Source organism: Trachurus trachurus, assembly GCF_905171665.1.
Source record: "Trachurus trachurus genome assembly, chromosome: 4".
Classification (NCBI taxonomy): Eukaryota; Metazoa; Chordata; class Actinopteri; order Carangiformes; family Carangidae; genus Trachurus; species Trachurus trachurus.
This window is the reverse complement of record NC_139898.1, coordinates 12,163,711-12,180,860: the sequence shown is the minus strand read 5'-3', so window position 1 is coordinate 12,180,860 and position 17,150 is coordinate 12,163,711. Positions and strand designations below refer to the sequence as shown.

General features: G+C 39.9%; 1 protein-coding gene across 1 annotated transcript; it reads right to left on the bottom strand.

Moving 5' to 3' along the window:
- Window positions 1-4,412: 4,412 nt before the first annotated feature.
- Window positions 4,413-15,277, bottom strand: tm6sf2b (transmembrane 6 superfamily member 2b; the record flags this gene model as incomplete). The annotated part of the gene is made up of 10 exons (XM_083970550.1): window positions 4,413-4,649; window positions 5,703-5,822; window positions 7,544-7,636; window positions 8,327-8,428; window positions 9,278-9,402; window positions 9,803-9,885; window positions 10,545-10,648; window positions 10,897-10,994; window positions 13,215-13,318; window positions 15,198-15,277. 10 exons carry the CDS (start codon window positions 15,275-15,277, stop codon window positions 4,413-4,415), a joined length of 1,146 nt encoding a protein of 381 aa, XP_083826676.1.
- Window positions 15,278-17,150: the final 1,873 nt, after the last annotated feature.

Below are 17,150 nucleotides of genomic sequence, written 5' to 3'. Positions count from 1 at the left end.
ACCTCTTCGCCAAGAGGTTGATAACCACTTGGCGGGTTGGTTAGCACGTCTTTTATGGGTGGAGTGAGTGCACATCCGTTACACTCACCCCCGCTGAACTCACTCCACCCAGGGCATCCGGGTCACGGCACCACTGTAGCCGATGTCGATCTGGCCCTCTGCGTTGTGTTTCTCACGGCCTGCCCTAGGTGGGGTTCGATCCCACGACCTCCCGCACCGGAGGCGACGATGCTAACCTCTTCGCCAAGAGGTTGACAACCACTTGGCGGGTTGGTTAGCACGTCTTTTATGGGTGGAGTGAGTGCACATCCGTTACATGAGGAAGGACGTAATTTTCTCAAATGAAATGAAAATGAACTGAAAACAACCAATGAGCCAGAAGTGTGTACCCGCAGCCATTCAGGGAATGTTTAAAAACCTAGGATGTGGAAACAAAATCAACGCAGTTCTATCGAAGATATAGATCAGTTACAGTTACAATTTGTGCACTGGTGTATAAAAGCGTCTATTATAGACATGTTAGAGTTCAGTTTTACCCTAGAGATGCCTGGCAGGCAGAGGTGGTTATGTTGGACAAAAATCAATGAACACAGTAAGAATAGTTCAACAGGTTCCCTGTTTACTGATGCAGGTGTGTTTCCCACCACTAGATCATGAGACATTTATATTTCAGCATGCATTATACTACCAGCTGAACTGAAAAGTGCTCCATTTTGACATCCCCACCACCCCTCTCTCTTGTGTGTGTTCTGTCATCCTCCCAGTTACATATTCAATATATTATTGTAAATACAAGTATTCACCATTTCAGCGCAAATTAAACTCGAATGATTAAGATATTACAGTAAGTTTATAAGTTTAAAGGCCTCAAGATGAAGTCACAACCTGCATACTTCATTTTAAAGTGGTTTTGAGTTGATTAATCCCACAGGTAAATACATTCATACATTACTAATGACCAGTGCCATGACAATTCGATACATTACCTGATAGTCTCTTAGCAGTGTTAGTGTCTAATATGAACATTTCTTCAAATCTACATTTGCTCATATTTCAAAGTTAAACTCACTGCTGATCCTTATGTCGCTGCTGTATAAATTGTTTAGTTGTAGGCTACTTTTCACAGCTCTCCAGGGCCGCCTGCATAGCCAAGCAGACATCTGCAGCATAGATCCCCTGTGAGTCCCACCATGGGATTAACTGAGCTGTTTTGGAGCGACCACATTTGATTTAAATGCCCCTGTCATACGCACAGAATGCACAGCTAGCATGTGCAAGCAGGGGCGATGCCACACTTCAGCATGAAAAAGCTGCTGAGGGAGAGTGAATTAGATGAGTCTGCCTCTCTCTGTCTGTTGGCCTACTGCTCAGCAAAGTACGCGGGATAATTGCATATGAGTGGGCAACTGTTATTGATGGAGCAGGGACGGGTTACACTGCTGTTTCAAAAAGCTTTATCTAACCACATAAATAACCCCTTTTATCTCTGTCAAGGAAACACAGTGTGTTCATTTAAATGACTGAACTGCATCCAAAGCATCATATTACTGAAAAAGGTTTGGCAGATAGATATGCTATTTGTCAATTACATAATTACATTACATGGTGTGCTGATAATCTGCTTTTTTTGTCAGTCCTTTGCCTTTTGTACTGAGAAGAGTCCTCACAGTATTGACAGTGGTCTCAAGATTTCTTCTAATTAAATGCAAGAAGAAACTCTTTGACTAAGCCTGGTACTGTCATGGTTCTAAATAAAGTACAAAGGGTCGGTCTTAGGCAAAATCCAAAAAGAAACACGAAACACAATCAGTAACAGGAGCACTGGAACGAGTGAGAGCATGGCACAGAGAGAATCTGGCAGAGAGCAAGTGAGAATGGACTGTGTATATGGGAGTTACTAAGGGGGAAAGGAAACAGGTGAGCTTATAATTGGGTGAGTGGGGAGGAGGAGCAGGGCAGGTGAAGCTACTTGTGGGAAGACAGGCAGACAGTGAGAAAGTGTCTGAGACCACAGCAGAATCAAAACATGTGGATAAACTGTAAGATAGACGAGCAGACTGAAAAAAGATTGTTTTTTAAAGGCAAACAAAAGTTATTAATTTGATGTCATTTTAAAAGACAATGATGACAGTGGCAGCAGGCTATTTACTGGGCAATCCACCACAGCGGAAAAGAAACAGAGAGGATCAAGGAGTGGAGAAGCATGCAGAATGCAGAATGGCAGAGGAAAGTCTTGTTTTCCTACTTAAACCGAGAAAGAAAAGCTTTTCTTTTTTCCAGCTGAGACAGACTGGTAACAGCAGTGTGTGTTGACCGGAGTAAATGAGTGAGTGACAGGAGCTGCTGGTGAAGTATATATTACTTTCTGCAGCACATGTTGACACATCCATGCCACTCAGTTCTGAGTAATGATCTGTGCTGGCTTCAGTGGTGTTGAGACAGAATATTGTCCGCACGCAAACCCCCACAATTTCTACTTTACGATGTTTATTTTACACTATTGTGGGCTGACATGTTGACATCTCCAAATACTCTGACACTCATGTGAATATTTAAACTGTAGTCAAGATGTATATTAACAAATTGGTAGAATAATGTCATAATAATGTCAATCAGCCAGGAATCAAAAGTGCAGCACTGAATAATATCATTAAAGCATCAGCATTTATATTGTTTGCATAATGTAGTGTGACCAAACGTCCTCTTTTTCCCAGACATGTCCACTTTTCCCGTCCTGTCCATGACATCCGGGGGTGGGGGGGTTATGAATTTGTTTATTTGTCTGCTTTTCATTCTTTTTTTATGGGACTGTTAAGCATGATGGTGCTTTGCACAGCTCACTACTGTATTCTGTTTGTGTGTTTGTGTGTGAGCAAACATTGGGGCAGCCTTGCCTCTCATTACAAACCAATGAAGTGTGGGCCCTCACTATCATAGCTCACTTGGTAGATTGCACACAGTGAGGGCAGAGTTTAAACTACAGCAGTACAGATTCAAAACCAGCTGTACTTTTCTTATAGGTTAATTTTCTCATACAATAGTGTTTTTTTCATTATTTAATTCCAGAGGGCTTATATATTTAATAGGCCCTGATTAAGCATATCTGATTTTGTGTCTAAGATATTGTTTTGTTGGTTGTATGGTTGAATTTTCTATCCATATAGACAAGGCATACTTATTATACATTATGTACACATAAATATATATAAACTTCAAGTATCATTTAAGTATCTCGAGGTGGAACCGAGTGTCCTCTTTTTTGGAAATCAAAATATGGTCACCCTAGGTTAATGCTTTCTAATAAATATATGCTGCTGGGTGTACTCTTAAAGCAGGTATTCAATAGACACCATATTCTACTATAATAGCAGCAGCATTGCCCAGACATGTCAGTATTGTTCTAAAGTGTCTACTGCTTTTGTCTCCTCTCTGCCTCTACTACACACACACACACACTGACAAACAGAGACCCTGTTATGCCATTCACTGGGGGTTTTGAAGCAGCTCAGTGCAGTCAACATAAAGATTCACGTCCAGTTTAGTTTTAGTCATTCTCTGTTTGTACTCAGCACAAAACAACTGTCACTTTCTTATGGGAATGAATACACAGAAATGCTTTGTATTATTTCAACACCCTTCCTCCCACAGGAGTGTTCAGGTTATGAAAGTCATACAATAAACCGCTGTTGGCTGTCATGTCCTAGAAAAATGCAGAATAGAGCTAGACAGATGTGTGAATAGGTATCTATAAGTATAGGTCTAAAATACAAACCATAAATCAAAATGGTTTCAATGTCTAATTTATTGAAACAACTATTTTACTGGCAGAGTAAGCTAACTGAACCCTCTGAAATGTAGCCATAAACCAAAGTCTTGGACCTGATGTTGCCACTAGAGGAAAAGTAATTTGATCACAAAAGTCATTTCATATTATCTTGGAAATATGAATGTCTGTAATTCATAACTTGATCTTGATAAAATTGGTAGTGACAGACGAAAACCTTAGAAGTGGTTAGCAGTTGTGGTGCTATAGGGAAAGTCAAATAATTCTTTGAGCATCATGAATGTCTATAATCAGTGGTGATCAATCAAATAATGATAGAGATCGAGATAGAGATAGAGTGAGATATTTGAGTCGTGACCAAAGTGTTAGACCACTATAATGACCAACAGGGTTACATTACCATCCCTAACACTACTATATAAACTTCCACTTTACCGATCAATCAGCTGTTTATTGTGTAATATTATTGCACTGAAAGCAAACATGTAAATAACCACTAAATACACAGACATTGAGCGAAACAATCGTGTATTTTGGCATTTTGAAGTTTGGCATTTAAAATACAACAGCTCTTTGCAAATCATCAGATAAGTAATTAACTCCAAATGTCAGAGATGATTAAGAATCATTATTTTTCTTTGTACTTGGTATCTTTCTCCTCACTGTTTGGCAAACCTGTTTGCCCAGGGAAGGGAGCGATCTTCAGGAAGAAATAGGGGTTACTCTGAACCCGCAGCGCCACCAGGATGGGAGTGGCAGCATAAAGCAAGTTAGCTAGCAGGACACACCAGAAAGCATCATTGGGGATACGATATGCAGCTGTGGTACGATGATGGAGGGACCCTCCGATATGGGCCCACTGGCACTGTTAGGAGACACAGAGCAAGAGGACTGCATTGCCATAAATGAATACTGAACATTGTGCCTATCAGCATTAATGTTTCTACAATCCTCTGTTTTGTTCTATATTCACATTGATGGCAGGTCATTAGGCCTTAAAGGGACTCTTTGTATGTTTCCTCTGCTGCTGAACATGGTGGGTGGTGATGATTGTTGCTTGACATGAGCTTTGGTTATGGTTGCAAGAAAAGTGGTTTAAAAAAGAGCTAATGCTACATCATCAGTGCACTTTGAAGGCCACAGCCAGTTGCTACCAGAGTTGGGAGATAGCCCAGGGCTAGCAGCTTAGCTAACATCAATAGAAAGAATAGGGGGAAAATGCAATGTGAGATGACCTAAACCTTGCCACCAGTACCAGAAGACCTTGCTAAGTTACCTAGAGTGTAGACTGCTAAGAAAACACCTGTTAACGCTAATGCTTGCTATGTGGCAAAAGCTTGTAATAGCCCCTTTAATGCATCTATACACAAACTCTCCAGAGGACGAACTTGTAAAGAAAGAGTTCATTTTTTTCAAACTGTTGTTAGTCTACTGTGAGAAATGAACATAAAGGGTGGAGGTGAAAAACCAATGTGGAGAAGATGTACAGACTTTAAAAGCAGGCAATTTAGAAGACAGGGCAGGCAGAGCCTTCAGCCTTTTATAAACAGCAAAACAAGACTTTAATCAAAGACTTCGCCTCCTAATGGTTTCAATCTTTCCGTCAGATCAATACAGAGTGAGAGCAGCACCACCAACTTGTTTATTGCAGAAAATATGTTTCAAAGGATAAATGTGGTCAGGTAATTATTAACAGGATGAAAGCAAAATTAAGGAGTCTAATTACAGTGACACCACATATCAGACCTCTTTGTACTGAGGATGCTGATCTGAGGCCAGTCATTTTCACAAAGAGTTAATGTATCAATTAATCTAGTTATCTAGAGTTTATCTATCAGCACAACACACTTCATCTACGTATATGTATACTAATCCAGAGCTACATTCACATATCAAGTGTTTGCCTTCATGGTGTTACCTGAATCATGGCTCCAGCCAGGAACACCGACCAGTCAGACATCCATGTGCACCCGGGCTTGAGGAGACCATAAACAAAGGCACCCAACAGGGGAAGTCCATAGAAGAACAAGTGCAGCATCTGCAAGAATGAATGCAGCACCATTATTCATTCACTAAACTAAACAGAACATACAGTTGGTGGTTCCTTCTAGGTTTTGACTTGGATTACTATTCGGCAACATCAATTATGTGGTTTGGTGATGATGTAAACATTATAGTTTATATCCCAATGAATAGGAATGGGATTCTGGAAAAAGTGAAAACTGCCAAATAGGTGGTCGTGGCTTTCCTCTCCATCATGACCAGCTCTCCAGCAGACAATCAATGCAGCACATCCTCATTCTCCTTTGGCCTACACAGCACTTCACCTACATCGAATACAGAAGAGGGCTGCAAAATACTACCCATGTACCTTTTTTAACGTGCTACATAAAAATACCACTGCAAGAGATGGAAAAATATCTGAAATTATAATCAACATTGCAGTAAAATGGAGGTAAGCATTAAAGCAAATGTGCTCAGCTTTGTTTGTATAGAGCATTAAAGTTTTATGACTATTTTCACAATATCTTTGATGTTGTATATGGTCGTGGTCTTTCCTGTTCCAACTGCATCCAGGTAACACTGCATCATTTTGTCACTTTAATCTCATGTTATATTTTATTCTCTAATGTGACGAGTAACTGCAGCTGTTGGATCGATGTATCAAAGTAAGTACAACACAACAACTCTGAAATGGAAAGACGTAAAATGAACTTGTTCTAAAGTGCAGCGCTTGACTATTTCTCTAGTTCTGCGCTCTCTGTCACACACAAATCTGCACGTTCAGCACAAATTATTACTTCCACACAAGGGTCATTATAGAGACTGTCTTGACCTTCAACTTAAAATATTTGGCGCATGAAAGCCAGTTTCCCACTTTATAAAACCCTCAAATTACACCACTGAACGGTTTCTTTTCATTCTGGCTCTGAGGTTTAGATGAATTCTAATGAGTTCTGCTCAGGGCCTGAAAGCCAATCATATATGCCCTTCAGTCTTTTGTTAAAATGTCGTTTTAGTGCTACCACATCTGCCACATATCGTCCATCATCATCACTGAATAAAGAGGTCAGTAACTGCAGAAAGAGTGCATGTTGCTCTGTGCAACAAACCAAACTTCATTTCATTTCTTCACATACACGCATACACAAGCATCCATGGGATGCACATTTAAAAAAAACAAAGGCGACCAAGACATACTTTCACATGCTGCACACACACCCTCCTCCCACCCAGTGAGATGCTGATGGGGGGCTTTGGGCGCAGGATTAGCTTATCAAGTTCTCAGCATGCGGTTCGTCTGTCTGATCAATGACTTGCAATTGTGCCTAGACTGCCGCCCTGACAAGGTCTTTGGATAACCTATTGACAAAGCTGTGTATGCCGAACAAAAACACAACAAAACACACAGCCGTGAAGGGTCAGACGGAGAAAATAGAAAGGAACGCAGACTCACAAGCAGTCACAGCAATAATCTCTTATCCATCTTAGGCAAATGAAAGAAAGAGACAAAGATGCGCTGGCCTCTCAACCCGCACTCATTGTTGCTGTAATGATGAAAAATGGCTCTGTAATCAGCTGCGAGCTCCAAGAGCGCAGGAGATAAGGGCAAGCCTCCCACAGACTGAGAGTGATACCCAGGGAAGCAGAGGTCCATTATGTGGCTGGTTATTTAAAACAGGCTGGAGAGGAGCTTTCAGGTGTTGCTGGTGGAGACGAAGAGGCTGAGTGTATAAAGAGAGGGGAAAAAACACCCACCATAACTCTAGGGAAGCCCACAGGATCCTTCAGGTAGGGCTCATAGTGTCTCAGGTAGAAAGAGCAGGCTTCAATTGGAGAGTCCAGAGCCACCTACATGAGGTGGACAAAATAGCAGAACCACAATATACATAATGCTTTCGGTTGTCATAGATAGAAGAAGTCTGAATAAGAAATCCACTTCCATAACTGTTCAGTGGAATGATTGGCAACTAGACAATAACTGTGGTTCGAGGAATTGTTTCAGATTTTTGGAAATTGCTTTTCTTGCTAGTCAGACAAGAAGATCTATACCACTGTTATATTTGCTGAGTAAATATGAAGGTACAATCAGCGGCTGGTTTTGTGCTATGCTAAACAGCTGCAGGGGGAAGCCTCACTTTACCATACAGACATAACAGAGGTATCAGTCTTCTCGTTCTGCTCTTTCCAAGAAAGCAACTAAAAACCTTTCCTAAAAAGTAAAACCATTCTCTTCAATGTGAATATGAAACAGTAGCAAAGTAATTATGTGAACTGTTTATACATAGACACCCTTGGCTTTAAAGTCAGATCCTTTTTAGAAAATAAACACATAACATTCCCATGTGGGTCAATTAGTTGAAAGTATTGCTTGTAAAAGCAAATGTAATACACCCTGTCTTAATTCTTGACACTCCCTGGACAGGGACCACCACTCTACCCACTATACAAGGAACACTTGCAGCCTACATGACTTTTAAAACTAACATCAGAGCCTGGCCATAAACTCTGTTTCATGACATGAGGGTGATGTGCACTCACCAAGCCTCTGAGGATGGTGAAGGCCATGGCAGCTAAGAGCAGCAGCACCAGGATCAGGTCCAAGGGACGCCAGATCAGTTTCATGCTCTGAGCATGTTGAGCCTGAGGGGGGATGTCAACACAATGTACAGTGCAGTACTGGTTAGTCAGGGTCATGGTTTCATAGCATGCTCTCACTTTAATGAGACCTGTGTTTCTATGCAATGGAATGAATAGATGTGTGAATGTGTTCTTTCTTTCCATATTTTCATAGTAATTAAAACCTGCATTAATTTGATTTTTAGCCACAGAGGAGAAACAGAAACAAGCTATAAATACCACGCTGACATATTCACCATTTAAATAGATTTGTCAAGCTTGGATGGAACAACATTAGCATTTATTTGTAGTCGTTTTTGTGTTCCTGCATCAAAAGAAAGTCCAATAGTAATTCTTCTTCTTTTCTTTTTTTTTCAGCAAATCTTTGTTTTCGATCAATTCCCAGGAGAATCATCTGACCCTTTAGCTACTAAATGTTTAATGTTTGGTAATATCAAAAATAAATAAATAAATAATAATAATAATAATAATAATAATAATAATAATAATAATAATAATAATAATAATAATAATAATAATAATAATAATAATAATGCACCTGAAAACAATAGTGCAGGATCAAAATGGTAAAGGCCAGAAAACCAAACCAAAGAGGTAAGAGATGCTAAACTGAATCTTTGATTTTTGCTGAGGAAATAATTATCTGTTAATCGTCAATCCCTCTTGCATACAAGTTGAGCTGCTTAAAGTCCAAGACAATGGGTTGAAGCTAAATAAAGACCATTCTCACAAGGCTAATAATGCAACAATCACCCATTTAAGAAAGACAATCAATGGGTCATAGGCATGGGGGAAAAAGGTACTGAAATCTGACATCTTCATACTCATTTCAATATGTGTTGTTGGACTTACATTGTATCCACCAATTAGGGGTCTGTCCTTGGGCCTTGTGAATAGTGTGACAGCTCCAATCACAGGCATCAAAAGGAAGAGAAAGTTGAGCCAGAAAGCCGGACGGACCTCTGATCCATATTTACCTGCCACAAAGAAAAAGGTTCGTACTCAACAATACAACGATGCACTGTAAACATTTCAATGTAATTCAGTAATTTAAATAAAATTTAACTTCCAATTAAAACCTTTATGGTGAAAACACAAGTACAGTGTGTCTATGATGACACAACAGAGGGAACAGGTTGCCAGTGGATGAGTTTGATCTTGTGACACTTTTGTGTGCAGCTTGAAAAGCCAACAACAGATGCTTTAAGTCTGTTCCCTGCTTTGTTCTGAGGGTTGCGGCATGCGAGGCGCAGGGCTGTGTGCGTTTTGTTGGCAGGCTGAACTGTGACACTAATGGTACACGGCAGTGCAGATGTTGACTTGATTAAAGCTTGTCATCACGGGACTGGTAGACGGGGAATAGAGAATAAGGCTCACCTGCCACAATCCCGGCAATGAACACGCTCATGTTGGCAGACAGAGAGCCAGCCCAGAACAAGCCGAGGGTACGATAGGCTTTCCTGTGACAAAAACAAAAAAACACTAATCAATGGTGATTAGGTTATTGTAGAGACTGTAGGTATGATAGAGGGTAAAGGGGTGAACTATACAGTAGCTGGCCAGCTCAGGCAGCTTCAGTGGTAGCCCAGAACTTGATATACATCTATCATACATGTTTGAGTGTAATACAAAGCTAAGCAAAGTCTCCCAGAGGTGAAAGACTGACATTGTTCAACAGCATATTCCATTTCCATGATAGCCCCTGCCCCAAGGCACTGCTTGCTCTGAACTCCTGAACTCACTGACTGCACTTCATCACTAACTGACTCAAGAGAACCCTCACTTTGAGGAAAATATATTTTATTTAGGCCATTCATATGGTGTGGGCTGCTCAATATTATTTTCCATTTCTTTAGGAAACAATGAAAATACAAATTCTAAAATATTGTCAAATAAAAGCTCTGCTGCTTATAGTGTTTTACATTTTTTAAACCTATTCTGAAATCTGCTCCTACTGCATTCAAGCTTACCTACATACATATACAACTTCAACAGCCTTCTTCAGTGTTGTTTGCTCAGGTAGACAGAGAGAAGTGTTTGTTTTCTGTAATTTGGAGCAGGCATTTTGTAGCGTAGAGTATGATAAATGAGCTTGACAGCGCACTTGACCTGCACCCACCTGTCTGTTATCCTGCTGATCATCACCAGGTACATGATAAAGTGTGCTATTCCATCCCAATAGCACATCATGATGGCATATGCTGTTCCCAGATAGGGCTCTCCCTGAAACACATTTCATGAATACATATTGTACAGTATACAGTGCCAATGAAAGACATTTGGTTAATGTGTCTGTCTGTGCTTTGATTTATAGTTTCTTCAGCTAAATCACATGCCCTGAAAACTTCTTTGCTGTTTGCTTGTATAATCTTTCAAAAAGGCTTTTCGAGTCAAGTCACACAGATTTTGTCTTAGTGTCAATTTAGTGTCATTAATACTGTATCGCTTAGACATGACATTGAGAAACTTACCGTCTTCTGGTAGAATTCCATAAAGCCAGAAATAATACCATCATATTCTAGGGCACTCGTCAGGTCAATGATACAAGTGAAGGAAAATTCAGCAAAAACTGAAAAGAAAAGACAGAAAGACATTCAACAAAATAACAAAAGAATATACCCGATACACAGACACATAAAAATGCTTCACAGTGAAAGTCAGTGTTGTGCAATATCAGCTTCGATTTCACAGAAATATGAGTTACAACCCTGGAGGCGTTAAGAAACCTTGACATGTTAAGCAGCTTTATCAATTTTGAACAAATATTATTCAGAGCCCACTGTGATTTTTTTTTTTTTTTAAGTACTCAATCTGCTTTGTCTACCTGTTTGAGTACTATGTACCCATGTAGGTAGAAAATACCAAGGCTGTAGAATGTTGTATTTAAGTCACTCAATCTCTTTTTCCAAGTTTTTTTCTCCTCCAAAACATTTTTCTCCAATCAGTCTGTTATTGATTTATGTGACAGCATCTCCAACAACTTCTCCAACCGGGATGACCACATAGGCCGCTTGTCTTGCCAAGATGGGGAGACAATTAAGCCTGAAGCAGTAAGGTGGGCTGGAGGCATCTTTATATCGAGTCCGTGGTGAACAGACTTCTTCTATCCTCAGGTGAAGAGCTCGACGGAGCTGAAAGGCCACATCCACAAGACAGAATTTTAAGTGTGGAGCTATACAAACAGGAGTGGCATATGGATCTTACTGATACTCTCACCTAAAAGTTAGAGTCCCCTCGAAGTTCTAATGAGTGTGGACTTTTCACTTACTGCTCACACTCTGGCAATAACCCCTGCCATAACAGCCTGCCTTAAAATACCATTATGAATGTACGTGAATTAAAAAAAAAGGAGTGTTTTGAGCCAAGGCCATAAGTGGATATATGAGATATCAACTGGCTAGGACCACCAGAAATACTTTCCAGTCTGCAGTGCAGCTTATAGGAAACAATACAATGAACCCAATATGGAGTGTATCAAATAGTTTTGACACAAAATGGGCTTCTGGTGACCACAAACTTCAACAGGTTATTTTAGTGGGAAACATGTCCATGGGAATTGTAATGACTGCAAAAATTAAACCTAGATCGATTAGTCCTGCTATCAACAATACTGCAGCGCATATTTATAATGGAAGATTTGGGGTAAACAACATGAAGCAAGCAATCTGCATGTGGTTACAATGGTCTATGGGAAGATTGGCGACATTGAGTTTAAACATGGACGAAAAGAAACAGGGCACTGGATAAATAAGCAACTACACCTCAATGTAACCATGACATTACAACAATGTGCTGCCTGAATTTAGCTGAATGTCATTGTAAAGAAAAACTGTGTGAATTGTGACATGGGCGTCGCTCTGCAGATACCGCAGCTTAAACCGCTGTATCACACCCCACCCTATAGCCTATCTGTCCTTCACACACAATACACACACACACATTTAGTCTCTCCTGTGTATTGGTGTCTCAGTAATCCTCAGGACAATCAGGGGTATCTCTGACATCTAACAGGTAAGATAGCGGGGGGATTATGGCTTCCTATCATTGAGAAGAGCTCACCACAGCTCTGCACTCATTGTTGTGGCTCTCCTACACAACACCAGCTCTGCCTTGGGCACCGAGTACCAATATTTCACCTAGTTTCTGTCCCACTAGCATAGCCCCTGGCATCAGCTGCAGGGATGTGTTGGTGGTGGGGAAACCCTTGGCTAGAACTGGAGAACATAGTTGATTCATAAATACAAATGAAAAGGGTAAAATATGAGACAAATCCCATAGAAATGTTCAATTAGAAACAGAACAAACTGAATATGAACCCCCTCATGGTCTTCAGAGAAAGCCAGTATTGGAGTCTGAATGGTATTATGCAGGATAAGTGACTGTGGAGTCCACTCCTGTATTAGCATTTTCAAATAGCTGTGCCTTTTGTCTCAAGGTCAGGCAAGAATTTAAAAGAATGGGCTAAAAGGTTAAGTAAGCACATGCAGCGTGAAGGTCCCCAGCATGCAGAAGGTCGGTCATGCCTCAGAATAGTCAGGCTAAGCTTCATGAGCCTGATCAGTCTAAGCCGCTTTCGACATATCGGGTGAAATCACTTCGAATACAATCCATGTTTTCACTCTAAATCAGTGAGCGGGGCGTGAACGTTCTTGAAATCCTTCTGTGGGAGTTGGAATCAGCTTCAGCACAATGCATAGTACTTATTAACCTCTGTATAGCCATTGCTAAAGTCCACCATTTGGAAATATGTCACAGTTAAGTTGGGAAATGCACATAGTTGTCTAATTACCAAAGAATAAGATGTCTTTAGGTGGGTTGCCACGAGTGATGAGGAAGTAGAACAGAAACACAATCACCAACACAGCAATGCCAATCTCCAGGATCACAAAAGGCCTGTGAAAGCAAGGAAACATCAGGGTTATCAAAGACAAATACCAACAACATTGTCCATGTTTTAGCACAGTGTTGCTACTGTGATTTTAGCCAACATGCTCCATCTGATTTTCTGCTTCATTCTCTTAACTCATTAGCTTCTCCCATGGAAGTGGTGCCAGTTTTCTCTGCAGTGTTAAATTAGTAAATTATGATGAATGGGAAGTCAGACAGAATGATGATCACGCTGCAACACCCAGAGTTAGCACCCGGGAGAAATAATGCAGAAATGTGAGGGGAAATCTGTGGGAGATCCACAGAGATCCACAGTGTCCAGTGAGAGCAATGGCACAGTAAGATGGTAGTGCCAAAGTGAATACCCTCCTGTTTGCCTGCCATGTTGGGCTGCTTCTTTTTTTAGTGATTAGTATTATATTGTGGAGTTTGGAACAATGACAATCATTAGTTTGAAGCACTTCCTCGTGTTGTTTGGCAAGAAAATGCAGATTTTGTAGTGTAAATCAAAATATGATTATGTCTTTTTCATGTATTATAAGCTATTTTATAATCAATTATATATATTTAAAAAAAAAAAAGAAGCTTAGAATTAACTTTCTAGGCTGAAGTGAGTTTTTTCAAAGACAAAGGCACCGAGTGGTATTAATAACATTGTTTACTTCTAACGACAGATCTGCAATATTTCACCCCCATACTGCCGTGGTGGTACGCCTACCAGACCTTAAAAACATGCTTTCAAAGAGGCTTAATTAATCATAGGTAGAGGTGTGGGAAGCAGCAAGCTAAGGCCATGTTAGTTCAGCATTGCCATCCATGTTTACTGGTCAAAGGTACCACTGTCTTGCACTGGAAAAGATTAATGTGCTCAAGGTATCTCCCAGTAAACAACATTACATCCTCGGAAAACTCACACCATGCGCTCACAGAAGGAAAACAAATGCTGCGGGAGCAAAGGGAAGCTCCCTCGCTGCCTCTTCAATTCAACACTACAGGAAGATTTATGCACACAATACTGTTTGTTTGCAGAGTGGAAGAGCACAAGGCATATTGTATGTCAAGAGCTATTTATCAAACTCTTCTGTGCAGTCTGTATTGATTGTCAGTGTCCACACATTCAAAAAAAAAAAAAAAAAAGATCCAGCAGAGGTATTCACATAGGAGGAGCAAAAAGTCTGTTGGAAATGAGAAATATATTGTGGTCAAATGAATAAATAAGCAAGTGTGAGAGGGAACATTGGAACATGCATTTTAACACTGGCTCTGTTTGTTCAGCCCACAGTCGTCAGTGGCAGATGATACTACAAGGCAATATCCCAGTAAACAGACAAAACGGATAAGATCTGAGTAAGAAAATGATCCCTTACAGCTCAGCAAAGTAATTATCTACAACATCATATCAGATTATCTCCACAAATTCTGCTCACATTGAGTTCTTTTTGCTCCCTATTCATTCCCTTTCACCATCCAAGAGATGACAGGTTTAATCATTTAGACACTTTTCACAATCAGCAAATACACCCTGAAAATTGAACTCATTGAATTAGCAGTGCCCAACATTGCCATGGATTTATGAGGTAGTTAGAATCAAGTAGACAGAAATATACCCTAAATTTTAATCCTACAGTGTCCTCTAGTGGTGCTGAGGTGGGCCTTTACTTTGTCATTGTGCAATACAGAAGGATCATTATTACACATTTACGTTCAAATTCAATAATTGAAATAGTTTGATAACAAAATTATAACTATTATTATTACAGATATTAATTAAATGTGTTGTGACTTTATTAATGTATAGCAATAACTACAATTGACAGATTTCCCCCACAAACAAACATTTACAAGACAGTAGAGACTGAGCAAAAATGAATCAATGATGACTTACTCTTGAAACTCAGGGGTGGTGTTCATGGCATAAAGAATGCCAAGGGCAGAAAATGAAAATAAAAAGACTAGAGTCTCCATCTCTTCAGAAGCTGTTCAACCTCCCTCCCTGCAGGAATGCTGAAAATATAACACAGGTATAAGTTTTTAGTCAGTAATGACCCGTTCCAGAAGGAACACTAAAAAAAAAGTACTGATAAAAAAATTATGCAGACATTAATATATTCATGAAAACCAATAGAAATAAACGTAATCTTTTAAGAAAAATTACATGAATATCATGACATAAAATCCAAACGAAATCTATGGTTTTTAATCAAATGTAAGAGAGGCAGAGCAGGCTCTTACCGTCTGGCTACCCTTTCCGTGGATTAATCAAATTACAGCTGCCCTGAGGCAGACATGGCCTTTACTGGGGAAATAATGAAGTGGAGACAAAGAAGCTTTTGGGGGAAAAGTTATGCAATTTGGTTTTGTCAGAGATTTACATAAGTCGCATTAGGGAATAGTCCTACATTCCACTTTATAGAGCAACACAAATGTTCAAGTTACACTGATTCCTGTTCTATGTTGCAACTCGTATTGTGTTTCATGTTTAATCCACTGTAGTCTATAGAAAGCTCACAAATTCCACAGTTTCTAACATTGGGATCACGGATGGCAAAATGCTGTCGAGCACAAAGTTCAAAACTACAGTCCATTAAAATTTGACACGTCATACAATCCTTCACCAAATAATACCATCAGTGTCTAAATGTTTTCAGCTTTGGTGCCATTATCAACGTGGAGCAAAATAGACCAAGAATACAAACAATGCTGCATAGTGTTGGACATAGATGTGATGTGATGGTGATTCTACTTTAGGGGGTTAATCACTGAAGATGCACTGGCACTCGGTTGTATAGGCTCCCTTTATTTATTTTGCCTTATAATTATTTCATTGGTAAAGAGGTAGGACAATATTTTGTCTAAAATAGCCTACCTGAAAATATGTTCACATCAAAAGACATTTTTTGCATTTCAATAGGTAGTACGTCAAACAGATAGAATTGGGCTCTTTTCCTGCAACTGAAACTGACAACAAGTTTGAGTTTTGCCTACTTGATGATTCATATAAAGGAAATATCTTTGACATGAACTGCATGTTGTTATATTTACAGAACTTGCTCAAGAGTCACAGGGGGGGGAAAGGTGTGAGACTAACTATAACGTCCTTCGCTAGACAGTTATTGCAGACAACGCTGTCACAAAGTTCACAGAACAGGAAGTGGCATATATTTCAGTCTATTCAGTTATTCTGTTAAAATGGTCAAAAATGCTCTTTATTTCCTATCAAATTTGCTGAATATTTCCCCTAGGGGGCGCCAAATGCAAACTAAAATAGCATAAAAAAGCTGTGCAGTTGCAGGAGGTTATGAGATACAACATAAAACATGTTTCTGTTATAAGTCTAAATTAACATAACTGGTGTCTGCAGTTATTGTGTCAACTCTGATCTGATTATAAGTAAAACTGAGAGGCGAGATCAATGTTTCTCTCAAATGAAAATGTAATCAGTGATGGACTAACATGCTTTGGAGTCGCCTACCTGGAATGTGCGATGATACCATGATGCATTTATCCTGCTTTTACACCCAATCTCATCAACCACCACCTCGTTGACACAAGACAATACAACAATATCAGGTAGAGAGCACGGAGCACAGACTTGCCAACCTATCTTTCCTGAATACTACCATATAAACACACACTCATACTACACACACTCCGCCCTTTGCTTGCCACCCTCCTTTGTTGGGGTGGGGTGGGGTGGGGGGGGGCTGTTTTACCAGGAAAGCAGTAGCTTTGCTGGAAACAACTGGAGTTCTTCCAGCTTGGTCGTTCAATAACGTACAATGGACAGATGGATGAGCGACTTGCAAGACGAAGATGTACATGTACTCTATTTAACATC